Source organism: Saimiri boliviensis, chromosome 19, assembly GCF_048565385.1.
Source record: "Saimiri boliviensis isolate mSaiBol1 chromosome 19, mSaiBol1.pri, whole genome shotgun sequence".
Classification (NCBI taxonomy): domain Eukaryota; kingdom Metazoa; phylum Chordata; class Mammalia; order Primates; family Cebidae; genus Saimiri; species Saimiri boliviensis.
The window spans coordinates 18,235,093-18,252,734 of record NC_133467.1 but is presented as its reverse complement, the minus strand read 5'-3'; the positions used below and the strand labels follow the sequence as shown (position 1 = coordinate 18,252,734).

Sequence of the window (17,642 nt, the reverse complement as noted above, 5' to 3'; positions counted from 1 at the left end):
CTTTCTTCTAAGTCAGAGGCTGTTGAACTATAGTCTGTGAGCCAAATCTGACCCTCTGCCTACTTCCCAGCCATGCACATTTGTTCACATATGTCTGTGGCTGCCTTCCTGCTATACTAGCAGAACTGAACAGTTGTGACACTGATCATAAGACCTGTAAAACCTAAAATAAATCTGGCCCTTTACAGAAAAAGTTTACTGACTCCTGATCCAAGTCATCACTCAGTCTAGGATGGTACTAAAAGCAATGACTAGTTGACTTAGAATACATTTAGGGCTTATGGAATGTTTATGTAACATTTCAAAGGCAAAGACAGAACTAGCTGTCAGAGACTAACATTCTCTTTCTGTTTAAATGTGGTCTCAACAGGTCAAAATTTTAGATCCTTGGCCAGATTTAGAGAGATTGGAAAGCATGGTACTTGCTGATGATATAAATCTGGTCAGAGAAGGAAGAAAAGATTTTATAAAGTAATATTTTCATCTAGTGCAAACATTAAATTCACTGGCAGGAATCTATATACTTTATATTTTGTTTACATTGACATGCATAATTCCAAAGAGGTAGGGAAACAGAAACGTTACAAATTATTAGTTCACATATGCTACTTCTTAAAAAGACTTATCTCTTGCTGCATCTGACAAAAACTTTCCAAGCTCAGCTGTGGCTCAGTAAACTTTTATTGTTTTTTAAATTTATTTTTATTCAAAAGAATTTGTTTCCCTATCACAAAAATTAGATAACCACACCACCAAGAGCAGCAATGTCCATGGAGTTACATTGATGGTGGAGAGTTGGCTGGGTATTCCCAATGTCCCAAAGGTCATAAAGAAGGGAAAAGAGAAAAAGAAAAAATATTCAAAATAAATCAAAAATCCATGACTTTGGGGAGAGACATCACATGACATTTTCTGTTTCTTCTCTCATTGTCAGCTGCAGATGTATTTCAGCAGGATAAAGTACAATTTGACTTGAGTAAACCCTTCATACCAATTCTAGCACCTAATTGGAAGGAAAAAAGAATCCATTTAGTAAAATAAGATGTAAAAGGAATTTAATGAATATTTATTTACCAACAGAGAATAAAATTTTTAAAAGTTTCCCAACTGGGAAAATGCCAAATAATCTGAATGAATTGGACATTAATCCTTTCTGACTTTCAGTTCAACAGCTGCATGCACTCTTTAAGATTAGCTATCTCCAGAGTTAACTTGGGAGCCTTCAAGGTAAACTACATAAAACATATGGAAAAATAAATCGGCTGATGCATAGCACAAATATAACATTTTTGGCACATATGTTGGAATCTTTCCACATTCTTACAAAAGTTTTAAGTATCCTTGTTTAGGATTTTAATCTGTTTACTTCTTCCATCAATTAACACTGTTTATAATTATCAAGTTATACGGGACCTGAAGTCTTGCCTTTTCTTGCAGCTTCATTCATTTCTAGTCAATCATATGGTATACAGATACTTTGTATTTTTAGAATTAAAGCAGTATATTGTCATAAAAAGTAAGCTGTGATACTGCTAAAACTAAGGAAGCAAGCAGCTAAGAAAGATCATAGAACAAGAAGATAGTTACGAGACACTGTCAAAAAGAATTACATTATATGGACACTACAACACTAAGTAGCAAATATTTAAATGTGCAACTTTTCCCCTGCTGCTCAGCTAAGGGGAATGTGTGCTTCCCTTGTGCTTCCATAATGCTTTTGTCTTTATATTAGCTAAGCAGGCTACTTAACGTAAGAGGTCAATGATGCTTAACAAAATCTTAGATTTGTCAGTGGGATTCTATGAGAACCTATGTAGTTTTGCGCTCTTGCAGGTATGTTAGCAATCCCAATTGCCGCAAAGGCTAAATTTGTTGAAGAGTAAGGTGTACCTTTTCAATTCATGCCTTGACATGAGAATAAGAGAGATACTGAGAGACTACAGAAAGCCACGTAGATATTCCAAGACCTTCTACCATCTTGCTTGAGGCTTCCAGAACATAACAAACATTGATCAGTTTAAAAACCTTGTTTTCAGGAGGCTGAGGAAGGAGAATCACTTGAACCAGGGAAGCGGAGGTTCTGGTAGGTTGAGATCCCACCATTGCACTCCAGCCTGGGCAACAAGAGCAAAACTCCATCTCAAAAAATAATAAATAAATAAACACCCAAAAACCTTGTTTTCTTTTTTTTTTTTTTGAGGCGGAGTTTCCTTCTTGTTACCCAGGCTGGAGTGCAATGGCGCGATCTCGGCTCACCGCAACTTCCGCCTCCTGGGTTCAAGCAATTCTCCTGCCTCAGCCTCTTGAGTAGCTGGGATTACAGGCACGTGCCACCATGCCCAGCTAATTTTTGTATTTTTAGTAGAGACGGGGTTTCACCATGTTGACCAGGATGGTCTCGATCTCTCGACCTCGTGATCCACCTGCCTCAGCCTCCCAAAGTGCTGGGATTACAGGCTTGAGCCACCACGCCTGGCCCAAAAACCTTGTTTTCATTTAAGCTCTCAGTGGTTCTCTAAAAAGGCTTTTCAAATAGAGAAACTAGCTGCCTAAAAAACGAGACTACCACGTAAATTAGTGCAGTTCTTCTGCATTAAGTTTGCTCATTTCATCTCTGTAGAACAACGTTTAGGCTAGGATTTGCTGCCTTGGATCCTTCTCCACATGATGAGTCTAAGGAAGCTATGGCAAAATTAATGCTACATGGTAGGGGAAACACACACATCATGTTAAAAAACTTAATGTTTCTACCACATTAAGATTATCTGGAGAGGATATGTGGAAAAAAGCAGGTTCTCTCAGAATAAATGCTAGTCAGGATTTATTTGTCCAGTGTATCAACCACAAGTGCTACAAGTGCTATATATGCATCAGTCGATTTTCTTTCTTTCTTTTTCGTATGAACAGGCTTCCTTGAATCACATCTATCAATTTGCAATTGAACACTAAAATAACTTTTCTTCCGCTCTGACAACTGAGCAAAAACCCACTTGTCAGGGAAGAGAGGAAAAAGAACCATGAGGAAGAGAATTAAAATAAGACGGAGATATGTTTAAATCTGGTGATGTCTAAGCATCTTCTGCTGTATTTGTATCTCTTGGTGTATCTTGGGCTCTGTCTACTGAAAGCCCTGTGGGATAGCTGTATTGGCATAATAGAAGCTAAATCGTGCTTAGCTCACAGTGAATGCTCGGTAGTCTTCATCTGTTTTTCAATGTGACCATCTATTAATCCACCCAGCATCCATACAACCTCAACAAGTAATATCATCTTCTCCATAGATGTAAGCTACCTATTCTTTTTCCTTAAATCAAGCCATTTGTAAGGAGACACAGACCCATGATTTGGGATCACCTCTAAGGTTCAGTACAGTGGTATATTTCCATAATCCTGTTTCCATCTAGAAATGGGTCTGAGTTTAAAATGGGGATATATTAAATAGCTTACCTTAATTGTACCCTGACTGTTAGCAGCAATCAGCACATTGGATTCCTAGAAAAGAACAAGAACTTTTAAAGTATACAGAAGGATTTACTGGAGAGCAATCCAAGAAATAATTTCCTCTTCATCCTTCTTTCTTCACTTCACCCTAAGACACCAATTGAATCTAACATGAAGAGACAATTTTAACATGCTTTTAACTATACTTTAAACATAAGACCCCGTATTTTGAGGAGTAAGTTTTAGTTTAAAAGAATAAAGTTAGAAGCAGAGTAGGACACTTTTAAATGTAAAAAATAAATAAATAAATAAAAGGGAAAAAGACTGCCAATGAAAGAAAAGCCAAAAGAAACAAAGACTGAAATAAAATGAAAAAAAGTAAGTTGTGGAAAACAAAGTGGATAACTGCTTCCCCAGAACACTCCTTCTTCTTTTATTTTCTCCCATAAAATACCAGTAATTGATATAAATCCTGCCAACACCCTTGGCACAAATCTCTGTGGATGAACATTCTGTATTAGGAAAACAAGAAAATGTAAATATTCCTCTGGGAAAAACAGTTATCTTTCTTTTTAATTATTCTATCATTCAGCACATGAATTTTTAATAACCTTGGTGATTACTTGGATGAGAATATATGTGGTGAAGTATTTTTCTATCCTAAGCCAAGGAAAAAACATTTCTCTGGAAAGTATAAAGGGTGGGAATGAGTTTACTAGAAAGAATCTCAGAAAAGGAGGAAGAGTGGGGACATGCATCCTGCAGGAAACTGGGCATCTAATAGGGCTCTGGAACTTGGAAGTGTTGGAATCTTTCGCTTTCCATGGTAGGCAGCTAAGAGGAGGTAAACAGACTTAAACTGCCATAGAGGTAAGGCAAGGTGGCAGAGAGAAAAACGAAGTCCAAATAACAGCCATGAGAAACAGATAAAGTCGTCTACCTTGAATGAAGGACAGGATCTACCTAAATATCCTTCAGGCTTCATGACAAAGCAATGAGAAGAAGAAAGAAAACTCTTGGCTTGTATGTTAGAAAAGTTACTTCAGCTAAGCTGGGTTAAACTTTAGTTTCTCTGATATATGCAAGTTGTGCTTTACAAACTCATACATTTCCATTTTTAAATTTTCCCTTTCACTTATAATAAAGCTGCTCTTCAAAACTGTGCATCTTGTCACTAATGGCATACAGGAAAATAGTATCGGCTGGGTGTGGTGGCTCACGCCTGTAATCCCAGCACTTTGGGAGGCTGAGATGGGTGGATCACCCGAGATCAGGAGTTCGAGACCATCATGGCCAACATGGTGAAACCCCGTTTCTACTAAAATAAAAAAAATAAAAAGCTGGCTGTGGTGGCACATGCCTGTAGTCTCAGTTACTCAGGAGGCTGAGGCAGGAGAATCACTAGAACGGCAGAGGCTGTAGTGAGCCGAGATTGCGCCACTGTACTTCAGCCTGGCAACAGAGGGTGTCTCCGTCTCAAAAAAAAAAAAAAAAAAAAAAAGTAACATGCGTACTACAGTACTCACTATTAAAATAATTTAAATATCACCTTTGGAATATTTTGGGCTATTTCTAGGACTTAATGTATACCAACTCAATAGATCTGTATTGGGGGTGGGGAGGTGGGGGTGAGGGGAAAGGAAGATAAATATGGTATTTATTTATTCTTTAGCGACCTGAATGAAGAAAGTGGTTGGAATAGGTTTTGGATACCCTTTAGGAATATCATAACTCACCCTGAGTTGGTCAAAAGACAGAATTTCTATGCTGGCCTCAGAAAACAGCAAGAGGTACTGTGTGGTGAAATATGGATTTCTTTTTAGCAGGAACTTTAAACAAGTTGTATGGTATCAGAACTGCCACTAGTGACCCAGAAATAATTATCCTGTAAACATCATCTGGAAAAGCAGTTGAAAGTCTCACTGATCAACCTAGTTGCCATTTAAGGAGGGGAAAGACTCTGGTCTGCAAGAAAGCTACTGCCAACAGCTACCGCCACTAAATGCTGCAGCTATCAAGAACTGCTCCCTCTGCAATGAGAACAAGTAATGACTGGAGAGTGAAAAATTTACAGCCAAAAGCTCCATCTCCTTCTGCCATTTTGGGTCTAGTCACCTTTTAATATAAAAGAAGAATGCAGAGAGACCTGGTGAAGAGGAGGATTCACCTGTGGATAAGCAGGAAATTCACTTCTCGCAGTTACACAGATTATAAATTACGTAACTCACACTTAGGAAAAGTGTGGTATATTATCTCACAGTATGAAAAATTAGGCCCAATATAAATAAGATAATCTAGTTGGATTACCACATAAGAGGGGTTTAAAATATGAATGATTACCACTCTAAACCCAAGAAGGAAGACATCTGATAACTATCCACCATGAATAAATGCTGTCTTATTGTAATGTCAGGACTATTGTGGCATTAATATATGATGTCATACTAGATGCTATCCGAGTGTTAACTCTTAACACTATTTACTGTAGAAACAGGTAAATACCTCATTTTAAAAAATAAAAGTCAACATATGAAATGAACGCCAGTTTGAATGGTCTTTTAAGACTGAAATGTAAGTGACGTGGTATCCTAAAAATTCTCATAAACACTCAAAACTATTGAAAGTTGAAGAAAAAAAATGAAAAATTGAATTCAATTAAAGAAAAATAATAGCTCAGTACATCCCCTCTCCCCAAAGACAATATGATTACAAAAAAGTTATTTAGAATTAAACTATCATATAGCTAGATATTGGCTTAAGATGAATTTTTTTTTTTTTTTGGCATGGAAAAGAAAAAGCCAGATATTTTTTCAAGCATAGAGATCTGGAAATGGTATATACAAGGTTATTAATGTAAGTCTTCAATGATTCTTGATTGCATTTTGGATGACTGGTGATTCCGAGCTGTAGATGTGGTCCGCTAGAGCCTACTATGAATAAGTGCTGGCTTACCAGGTTATTTTTTACTTGTGAAATAAAAGTGCCAGCCAGTAATTCTTACTATTTTCTCCCCCATTTTTGAAAACTGGCAGTTTTACTGCAGAACTCTCCTCAAGGCTAAGCTAATAAAATATCCGATACTTTTTCTGACTATGAAGAGACTAAGACAACAAAAATTAGCAAGTCTTTTACAAAAACAGAAGACACATAAACATGCACCAACTTGCTTATAAAGTCAGGGATGCTACACTAACTTATACCAAAACAAAACTGCATTTTTAGCAGCACACGTAGGCTGTTAAAGAAAACCTGAATCTACTGAAATAGTTTTCTCTTTACTGACTTGCTTAAAAAGGGTCATTATAGACAACACAATTAAAATCCTGATAAATTGAGAAATTAAACTTTTTATTTAGTTTGCAATTGGCAGATTTATTCATAGAGATAGATGTAAATGATTTGAAATGTAAATTAATTTTAGTATAGCTATAGGCATATACAATGTATTTAAGTATACGTGAACATATGAAAAGAAAAAAATTCTATTTTTGGACATAAGAGTAAACAGACTAAATTTGTTTTCCTACCATATAAAATTAGAAAACTGAAAAAAAAGTATGTTAAGACACAACTGTACCACAGGCAGTACAAGACTGTGATCTTAGAGAGAAAAAAAACAAACGAGGTGAATCCTATAATCACCCTGGCTGTCTACTGAGAGGCGGTTTAGAAGGACCACAAAGCAAGTAAGGGGATGGACATAACAATAGATGAGCCAAGAGAAGAACAAAACACCAAAGTATTTGGTAGCACCCCCCAAAATACAACTGAAGCAGAGGGGAAAAAAGCATGATGAAGAAAGAGAGATTAGCATCTTAGTGACCTACTAGACAATATGCACCCTGATAAATGTATAACTGGAATCCCAAAGGAGGAGGAGAAAAAATATATAAAGACATAAGACTAAAAATGTTCCAAATTTGTAAACTATAAACCCACAAATATAAGAAGGTTAGCAATTTCTAAGCAGAAAAAAGTACACCACCACATCAAGGCACACCACAGTTAACATTGCTGAAAACAAGAAACAGAGAAAATCTTGAGAACAGACAGAGAAACAAAGACATATTACATAAAGAGAAAGATCAGCAATTTCTCATAAGCAAGAATGCAAACCAGAAGACAATAGGATAGTATCTTTAAGATGATAAACAAGAAAGCTATCAATTGAGAAATATACAAAATTAAAGTCAAAATAAAGGCATTTTCAGATAGAATAAAGTGGAGATAATTTTTTACAAGCAGACCTGTACTGTAGGAAATTATAAAAGGAAGTTCTTCAGGCTGAAGGAATATTATACTACATAAAAACTCTAATCTACAAAAGGATAGAGGTGGGCATGGTAGTTCACACCTGCAATGCCAGCACTTTGGGAGGCTGTGGTAGAAGGATCATTTGACTTTAGGAGTTTGAGGCCAGTCTGGGCAACACAGTGAAACCTGGTTGCTTTCAAAAATAAAATTTTTAGAAAACAAAAACATTAACCAGGCATGGTGATGCATGCCTCTAGTCCCAGCTACTCAGGAGGCTGACGGGAGAGGATCTCTTGAGCCCAGGAATCTGAAGCTGCAGTGAGCTATGACTGCACCACTGCACTCCAGCTTGGGAAACAGAGCAAAACTCTGTCTCAATAAATAAATAAATAGACAGACAGACAGACAGACAAAGAAACAAATGAAAAAGGGAGGAGTATTGTGAGAAATGGTGAATGGGTACATGAATATAAAAAATAATTTGCTTTCTTGTTTCTAGTTTCTTTAAAAGATAATTTTCTATTTTAAGGAAAAATAGTAGCAATGCTTTACGGTGATTATAACAATAAATATACATGACAGCAAAAACACAAATAATAAAAGAGGAAAATGTAAGTATGTTATGAGATTCTTCTGTTATAAAGTGGTATTATATGATCTAAAGATAGACTGTTAAAAGTTAAACATACTATAAACTTTAGAGAAACCATTAAAAAATATAAGAAACAGTATACCTCATAAGCTAAAGGAGATAAACTACTACAAAAATATTCAAAAAAAGAAAGGAAATGAAGAACAGGAACTTACAGAAGATGAAAAACATGACAGACATAAAACTGACTGCATTGATAATTAAGTATAAGTGGTCTAAACATTATAATTAAAAGGCAGAGATTATAAGACTGGATAAAACAGCAAGATTCAACTCTATGTTATCCACAAGAAATACACTTTAGGCTGGACACAGTGGCTCACGTCTGTATTTCCAGCACTTTGGGAAGCTGAGGTGGGAGGACTGCTTGAGACCATGGGTTTGAGATCAGTTTTGGCAACAAAGTGAGACCACTGTCTTAAAAAAATAAACGCAGAAAACACTTTAAACATAAAAATACAGATAAGATACACCATGCAAACATTAATCATAAGCAAGTTAAAATGTAGAAGTCAGAAAAAGCAGACTTCAGGACAAGAAATTTGATTAGAGATAAAGACAGGTACTTCATAATTAAATAAGGGTCAATTTGTAAAAATAAAAAAATCCTAAACAAATATATATATATATATATATATATAAAACAAAGCCAAAACTGATAGAAATAAATAGAATAATAAAATTACTCATGTTTGAAACTTTTAACAGTCTTCTTTCAATAATTCAATGACTAGACAGAAAATCAATAATTATATAAAAGACTTAAACTAATAGCATCAAAACCAAACTTAACTGACATTTGCTAAAAATTTTACTTAAATGGTAGAATATACATTCTTTTCCAATGCATGTGTACTAGTTCCCAAGAAAGATCATGTGTCAGACCATAAAACAGAACACAGTAAACTGCAAGGGCTAAAATCATGCAAGTATGTTTTCTGAAGAAACAGAACTAAAGCCAGACGTGATGGCTCACGCCTGCAATCCCAGCACTTTGGGAGGCTGAAGTGGGTGGATTACCTGAGGTCAGGAGTTCGAGACCAGCCTGGCCAACATGGTGAAACCCTGTTTTTACTAAAAATACAAAAAACTAGTCAGGTGTGGTGACAGGCACCTGTTATCCCAGCTACTTGGTAGGCTGAGGCAGGAGAATCACTTGAACACAGGAGGTGGAAGTTGCAGTAAGCTGAGATTGTGCCACTGCACTCCAGCCTGGGCAACAGAGTGAGACTCTGTCTCAAACAAAGAAACATGAAACAGAATTAAAGTAGAAAACAGTAACAAAAAGGAATCTTGAAAAATTCGCAAGTATTTGCAAATTTAAAAGTATACTCTTAAATAACCCAGGGATGGAGATAAGAAATCATTATAAACTAAAAGATAATAAAATTGCAACACATCAAACTTTGTGTAATGCATCTAAAACAATGCCCAGAACATTATAGCTTCCAATTCTTATCATGAATAAAGCAGAAAGATTTAATATTAATGATATAACAACTTGCACCTTAAGAAGCTAGGAAAAGAGCAAGTTACACATAACATAAATACAAGAATGGCAATCATAAAGAGAAGAAATCAAAATAAAACTAGACAAAGATAAAAAAATTATTAAAATGAAAAGCTAATTCATTGAAAATAATCAATAAAATTGATAAGCCTCAACAAAAAGAGAAAATACAAGTTAACAGTATCAGTAATAAATTAGGGAATATTACTAAATATCCTAGAGATATTAAAACAATAATCAGAAAATAAACATGAACAACTGTATGTCAATAAAATGGAGAGGTAATAAAATGGACAAATTCTATGAAAGATGCAAATTCCCAATTACAGCAGAAGAAAGAAAAAGTTGTTAAAACTGAAGACTAAGAACATTTCCAAACTCAGCTTGTAAATCAAAACCAGAAAACGGTATTATAAAAATGAATAAAATTACCTACCAACTACTTTTATAAACAGATGTAAAAAATCTTCACAAAATACAAGTAAAGATAACTCAGTCACATACAAAAAGAATAATGCATCATGTCTAAATGGAATTCATCCAGATTGGTTTTCAACATTAAAAAAATATATAATTTACCATATAAAGGGAACAGAAGAGGCCAGGTGGGGTGGCTCATGCCTGTAATAGCACTCCAGGAAGCTGTGGCCAGTGGATTGCTTGAGTCCAGGAGTGTGAGACCAGCCTGGGCAATATGGGGAAACCCTGTCTACCAAAAACACAAAAAACTAGCCAGGTGTGGTGGCGTGCACCTGTAGTCCCAGCTACCCAGGAGGCTGAGGTGGGAGAATCACCTGAACCTGTAATAAGTCATCATTGCATCACTGTACTCTTGCTTGAGTGACAGGAGTGAAATCCTGTCTCAAAAAAGAAAAAGAAAAAGAAAAATAATGTAATCACAATTAACACAGAAAATGCAGTTGACAGCATTCATCATCCCTTCAGCAAACTAAGATCAGAAAGGAACTTTCTCATGGTGATAAGGAATACCTATGAAAAACTTCCAACAAACATCGTACTTAGTGGTGAAATGTTGAACCCTTTCTCTCTCAGATTAGGAACAAAGTAAATATGCTTGCTCTCACCATTTCCATTCAACACTGTATTAGAGGTACAACCCAGTGTGATGGTGAAGAAAAAGAAAAAGTATATAGATCTGAAAAATAAAAATTGTCTATATGTGAAAGAGATGATGGCCTATGTGGAAAATCCTAATGTATCTTAAAAATAAGCTAGCAGAACAAATAAACTGTCTTCAGCAGGACTGTCAGACACAAAGTCAATTATATCAAAATCAGTTTACTTCCATAAATGACAAGCAAATGGAATTTTAAAAAATACCATTTATAGTACCATAAAAGGGATGAATCATTTAGAGAAAAACCATATATATAAATATGGCCTACACACTAAAAGTTCCCAAACAATTCTGAGAGATATTACATAATACCTAAATAAATTGAGAGTTATACCATGTTCACAGACCAGAGACTCAATATTATTACAATGCTGATTCTTTTTGTTATTTATAGGCTCAATGCAATACCAATCAAAATCATACAAACTTTTCTAGTAGAAACTGGCAAAGTGATTCAAATATTTAAATGAAAAAGCAAAGACATTATAACAAGCTAAAATTATTTTGAAAAAGAAAGAATAAAACTGGAGACTTACAAGACATGATTTGAACCTCTACTATTAATAAAGCATTAGAAATCAATACAGTTTGATATTAGGATAGACATATACATCAAAGGAACAGAATATAAATTCCAGAAACAGAACCATCCACAATCAACTGAATTTCAAAACAATTTGGCAAGTAAAAAAAGTAAATTTTAACAAATGGTGCTGAAACAACTGCAGGTATGTGAAACAACTGTTATGTATACTAAAACAACTGTATATATGGAAAAAAGTGAACTTGAATCCTTCTATCACACCATTCCAAAAATTAATTCTAAATAGATCAAAGACATAAATGTAAAAGTTGAAACAAACTTCAAGGAAAAAAAAAAAAAAGCACACCAGAGAAAAATCTTTGGGTTGGCAAATACTTCTTAGGATGCAAAAAACATTTACTATAAAGGAAAAAAAACCTAATGAATTGGACTTCAAAAAATTTAAAATACCATCCACACTTACTAGAACTAAATCGCTTATTCTTAAAGTGGCAATATCAAGTGTTGGCAAAGATATGGAACAAACGGAATTATTTTAGGATGCTGGCAGGAGTGCAAAATATACTCATGCACTTCCTAATGACATTTTGGTCAACAATGGGTCACATATATGATGGTGGGCCAATAAATTTATTGTACTATACTTCTTAATCATTATTTTAGACTGTACTCCTATTTATTAACAAAAAAAAAGTTACTGTAAAACAGGCTCAGGTAGGTCCTTCAGGAGGTATTCCAGAAGAAGGTATCGTTACCATAGGAGATGATAGCTCTGTGTATGTTATTGCCCCTGAAGACATATCAATGGGACAAGATGTAGAAGACAGTGATAATGATCTTAACAAAAAATGTTTAAAAAGTAAAAAAAAAATAAAAAATGTAAGAAAGCTTATAAAGAAAAATCTGTAGAGCTGTACAATGTGTTTGTGTTTTAAGCTAAAAGTTATTATGAGTCAAAAAATAAAAAAAATTAAAATTACAAAGTAAAAAGTTATAGTAAGCGGCTGCTAACTTATTTAAGAAAGAAAAAATTTAAAATAAATTTGTATAGCTTAAGTGTACATGTTGCTAAAATCTACAGTAACGGACAATAATGTTCAGACCCTCACATTCACTCACCACTCACTCCCTGACTCACCCAGAGCAGTTTCTAGTCCTCCAAGCTCCATTCACGGTAATGACCTAGGCAGGTGTACCATTTTTTACCTTGCACATTGTATTTTTACTGTAGCTTTTCTGTGTTTTGATACACAAATCCCACTGTGCTACAATTACCTACACTATTCAGTGTAGTAACATGCTGTACAAGTTTGTAGCCTAGGAACAACAGGATATACCACATAGCTAAGGAGTGCAGTAGGCTATACCATCCAGGTTTGGGTAAATACACTCTAAGATGTTTGCACAATGACAAAATCACCTAATGGCATTTCTCAAAACATACCCCCATTGTTAAGTGAGAAATGAATGTAATATAACAACTCTGGAAAAAGGTTTGACAGTTTGATAAGGCTAAACCGACACCTACTCTACGATCTTGTAATTCCACTCCTAGGTATTTATCCAAAAGAAACGATGGTATATATTCACCTAAACACTTGTTTATCAATGTTTACAGCACCTTTATTAAAAATAATTCAAAACTGGAAACAAGTGCAATATTAAAAATTGGTGAACAGATACAAAACCTGTTGCATAGTTATAAAACGGACTACTAATAAGAAAAAAACTATAGATACAGGCAATAACATAAGCATTTCAAAATATCATGCTAAAAAAAAGGAGCCAGGCACAAAAAACTACATACTGTATTATTCCTGTTATATGAAATTCTTGAATAAGCTAAACTTAACTTATGGTGACAAAAGGCAGATTATTAGTAGCCTGTAGTGGAAAAGGGGAGGGGACTGATCACAAAGTGACATAAGGAAACTTTTTGGGTGATGAAAACGTTTTTACATATGAATTGAGGTAGTAATTATACTGATGTATAAATTTGTCAAAATTCACTGAATACTTTTAAAATGTATGTAGTTTATGTTTATGTAAATGATACCATAATAACATCGATTTAAAAAGCTGAGAACAAATGCACAAAAACAAATACGTATTTTATAAGTTAACTTTAAATCCAATATTGGTCTTTAACAATTAAAAGTCATTATTCATGATTTAAATATTTTCTGATTTCCCAACATAATACATAAACCCCTTACCACTACTATATTTAGAAGATCTCCATAATCATTCAGTATAAGAGGAAAGCCATTTTGGCTATGAAGCTGTTTTTCCCCCAGAACACAGCACTGCATTATCAAAAAGAAAGGTAAGTATTTTTGTCATTCCTCTCTCCCAGTTAAATATAAAGACTGTTTTATACATATGCCTTGCTATTTACTATGATAAACATCTCCATCTTACATTTCTCCCTCTTTTATTAACAAGAAGAGATAACTATTAAACAAAATCAGAATATAACCATTCTTTATTTAAAATTTCTTTCTTCAAAACTGATGACTTCTCTCAGAATGAGAATGAATAATTTCACAGAAAAAAGAAACTGAAAAGATTTTATGTTAATAAATTTCAATATTTAAGCCAAGCGGAAAAATTCCTATAAAACGTTACCCAATTAATAAACAAAGCATGAATCATCCTATAGGCATTGAATTCATAAATCAACAGTCAAAAATATTTCTACCTCAGGCTTACATGACTTCATCTACAAGTTCAGCCAAATAGTCAATAAAGAAGTAATTACACATTATACAAATTTTTCCACACCAAAGAAGGAAAGAACTCCTTAACTTGATTTACGAAGCTAACATATCCATGATATAAAAACTTGACATGGACAATGCAAAAAAGGAAAACATTACAGGCCAATGTTATTCTAAAGACAGATGAAAAAATTCTAACAAAACAGTAGCAAGTTGATTTTAACAATATATAAGGAAAATAAATCTTGACCAAGTTGGGCTTATTCCAGTGAATGTAAGGTTGATTTAATATTAGGTAAAAACAATTTAACTACTAGACCAATATTTGAAAGAAAAATATTACATCATGTTAAATAGGTATTTAAAAAAAACAATAATATACTTTAGCATTCATTTATGGTAAGAATTCTCAGCACATTGAGAACTGAAAGAAACTTCCTTATAAGGGTAGGTATCTACAAAACTCTTATAGCAGACATACTTATTGATAACATATTTAAACGCTTTCCCTTTGGTGAGGAATAAGTCAAGGTAGCCAGACACCACTACTTTTATTTAACAGTACAGCAGACGTTCTGGCCATCAAAATAAGGCAAATGAACAAAAGATATAAAGGTGTAAGTACTGAAAAAGCAGACATTAAACTTTAATTATTTGTGGATGATTTCAGTGTGTACATACAAATATAAGAAATGTAGAAATGAATAATTAACGTAAGAGAGTTTAGCAAGACTGTTGGATTAAAAATAAGGATAATAAATAATGGATTCCTCAAGGACTACCTAGATACCTTTTTCTTATTAAAAAAAATATTTATAAGTTAACTTGAATAGTTAATATACACATGTGGTAAAAATTCAAACAGAACAAAAGAGTATGGGAAAATTGAGTGAGTGTCTCTCATCTCCCTGTTAGGAAGTCGACTATTTTCAGGTGTAAAGTCTTTCTAGGTAAATTATCATTATTAATGTAAACCTGAATTGTGTGATAGATCAAATACATCTTTGGGGCTTTCTCAAAATGTACTGAGTCAAAAGTTTTCTATTTGGTGATTATACCCTCCCTTTATCTTTTTTTTTTTTTTTCTTTTTCTGTTTCAGATTTAACAAATAACCTTATATCCAACTTGAGACTCCATTCTGTTTTAAGTGGGAAACCAAATTTCATATTCAATTCTAAGCCTCTTTCATCACCTAAGAGAGGTCTGTAGGCTTCTCTTAAAGAAAAAAAACAATTTTACAGGGTTTTCTATTTTCATAGACATGCCATAACTGGTTTTGAGGAGGAAATAGGCCAGAATTATATAAGATAATCTGTATCCCTAAAATCAAATTAACGTGTGGACAAAACATAAATGCTATATATATACAGGTAGACAGAGTGGCAGAGTAGATTACCGTGGGGAAAAAAGCCTAGAGTATGATTTTTAAGCTTAGTTTCCCTTTCAAGTGGTAGATACTATTAGTGACACAGAAAATGCAAAGTACACTGAAATACTATTCACATTTGTCCTCTAAAAGCAAAAACTGCAGCTGAGATGGCTAGTGAAATTCTAAGCAGTTCTGTGTTAAACAATTAGTCCTATAAGCAGTGAATTTTCTTCTTAAAGTGTGCCCACTAAGTTTAAATTTTATGTTCATTTAAGTCCTTTAAGAAGCATTTGGTTAAATGGAAATGGTAAATTATAGTATCTGCAAATACAGCTCCCTACAGGGACCAGAACAGTGAGAAACATGGCTGAATTTAATATCCTTCCTCAAATAAATATAAAGAAGAAAATAAAAAGTTGAGGTAACTAGGCTTCACACAAAGCAACTCACAATCTGTACTGTATCTGTCAATTCCTTAATATTCTCTCCATAGATCCTCTGGTCTTATTTGGACAAAGGCATTCTCTTTATGAACACAAATATCTTTTCTCATTGTCAGAAGAGAGAGGGTTAATTTGTAGTGATGATTTCATGTCACTGAAAATAAAAGACCATACCTGCCTTAAGCTCTTTTTCATACCAAGGTGATAAACATAAAAGAATGGGCTTTTGCTTCATTTTTTTTCTCTTTGGGGTGGGCTGTTACTGTTTGTAGTGCAATTGCATCCTGAAAACTAAAATAGCTTCTCTTCTCATGTAGGAGGTCATGGACTGTGTATATAGTCAAATCTGATTTTCACTCAAGATACTGCAGCCACAGAACAATTTCAAATAAATTTGCCCTTCTTTTCATGAGTGATCTACAGTTGCCTTATGAACACCCTTTCCCTTACACTTGAGAAGAAATACAGATATAAGATACAGAGAGTCTTAAAATTTTTCTTTGTTCAATGCCTTGCTAAGTGATACTGATACTATTCAATAGTCTAATTTCATCACTAGTACTGACATTTTGTTACTTTATCCTATTGGGCCATTGTTGATTTCCGGACATGCAGAATCACTCTTTTACTAAAAGCACTTTCTAATGCATCTTTTAAAATATCAAATTTCTTTTGTTTTTGGATCTCAGAGTTAAAGACATTTCACTTATCTGATTCATCAGGAGAATCCTCCTATTGAATACAGTGACCTACTTATTCTAGACATAAATCTATGCTGCATTTGGGCACCAAGTTAGAGTCCATACAAAGATACTTAAACACAGGTTCCAGTATCATCTTCAAAGGTTTTAAAATGCCATTGGTAAGCCTAATAGTTTCTTTTTGTCCCTGACCTCTCTTTCAGTATGTGGTCTTTCAAAGCTGACTTGGTAAAAATGTCTAAGAAAGAATGAACACAAAACTACAATCTATCAATAAAAGGTCTTGCTCTTTAAACTAAAATGTTAGGTTAGTCTTTCCTGCAATCTACAAAAAATCAAAGGGGGTTGAGTGAATTAGCTGTCTGAACTGTGTTTGCAAGACAGACAATAATGAACTTCGTGAATTTGAGATTTTCAGATCTGTGTCTCCTTTTACTATTACACACACACACACACACACACACACACACACACACACTTAAAAACCTGTATCCTTATCATATAATTATTTATTGAACACTATAGGTCAGTGACTTAGTTATGAATTTTATATGGATTACTTCACTTAATCTGCATAGCAACCTAATGAGAAAGATACTATTTTTATTCACAATTTACAAAGAAAAATAGTATTAGACTTCATAACTTGTCCAAATTCATACGCATAACTAAGAAACAGCAAAGCCAGGAATCAACTTGTGAAGACTGAGAAATATACCAATGCTGATCTGTATCATATTGACCCCGTTAGCTTATCACATGCCTGGGCCCCATCTTGAATTTACTATAGCAGAATGGAAGGAAGGAGAAAGGTGTCTTGGGTGGTCATTTACTATGTACAAGAGAGTCTCCAGTTCTCATACGTTATA

The 17,642-nt window shown here is 34.2% G+C and overlaps 1 protein-coding gene across 9 annotated transcripts in view; it reads right to left on the bottom strand.

Annotated features, from left to right (window-relative positions):
• Nucleotides 1–663: 663 nt before the first annotated feature.
• Nucleotides 664–17,642, bottom strand: part of COP1 (COP1 E3 ubiquitin ligase) — a 212,431-nt gene continuing 195,452 nt past the window's right edge. For all 9 annotated transcript variants that reach the window (XM_039460040.1, XM_039460044.2, XM_010336173.3 and 6 more), the window contains 2 exons: nucleotides 3,448–3,492; nucleotides 664–1,003 (listed from right to left, as the gene is read on the bottom strand). In XM_039460040.1, the coding sequence (XP_039315974.1) occupies nucleotides 986–1,003; nucleotides 3,448–3,492 (63 nt within the window). In that variant the 3' untranslated portion in view covers nucleotides 664–985. The remainder of the gene's footprint in view (nucleotides 1,004–3,447; nucleotides 3,493–17,642) is intronic.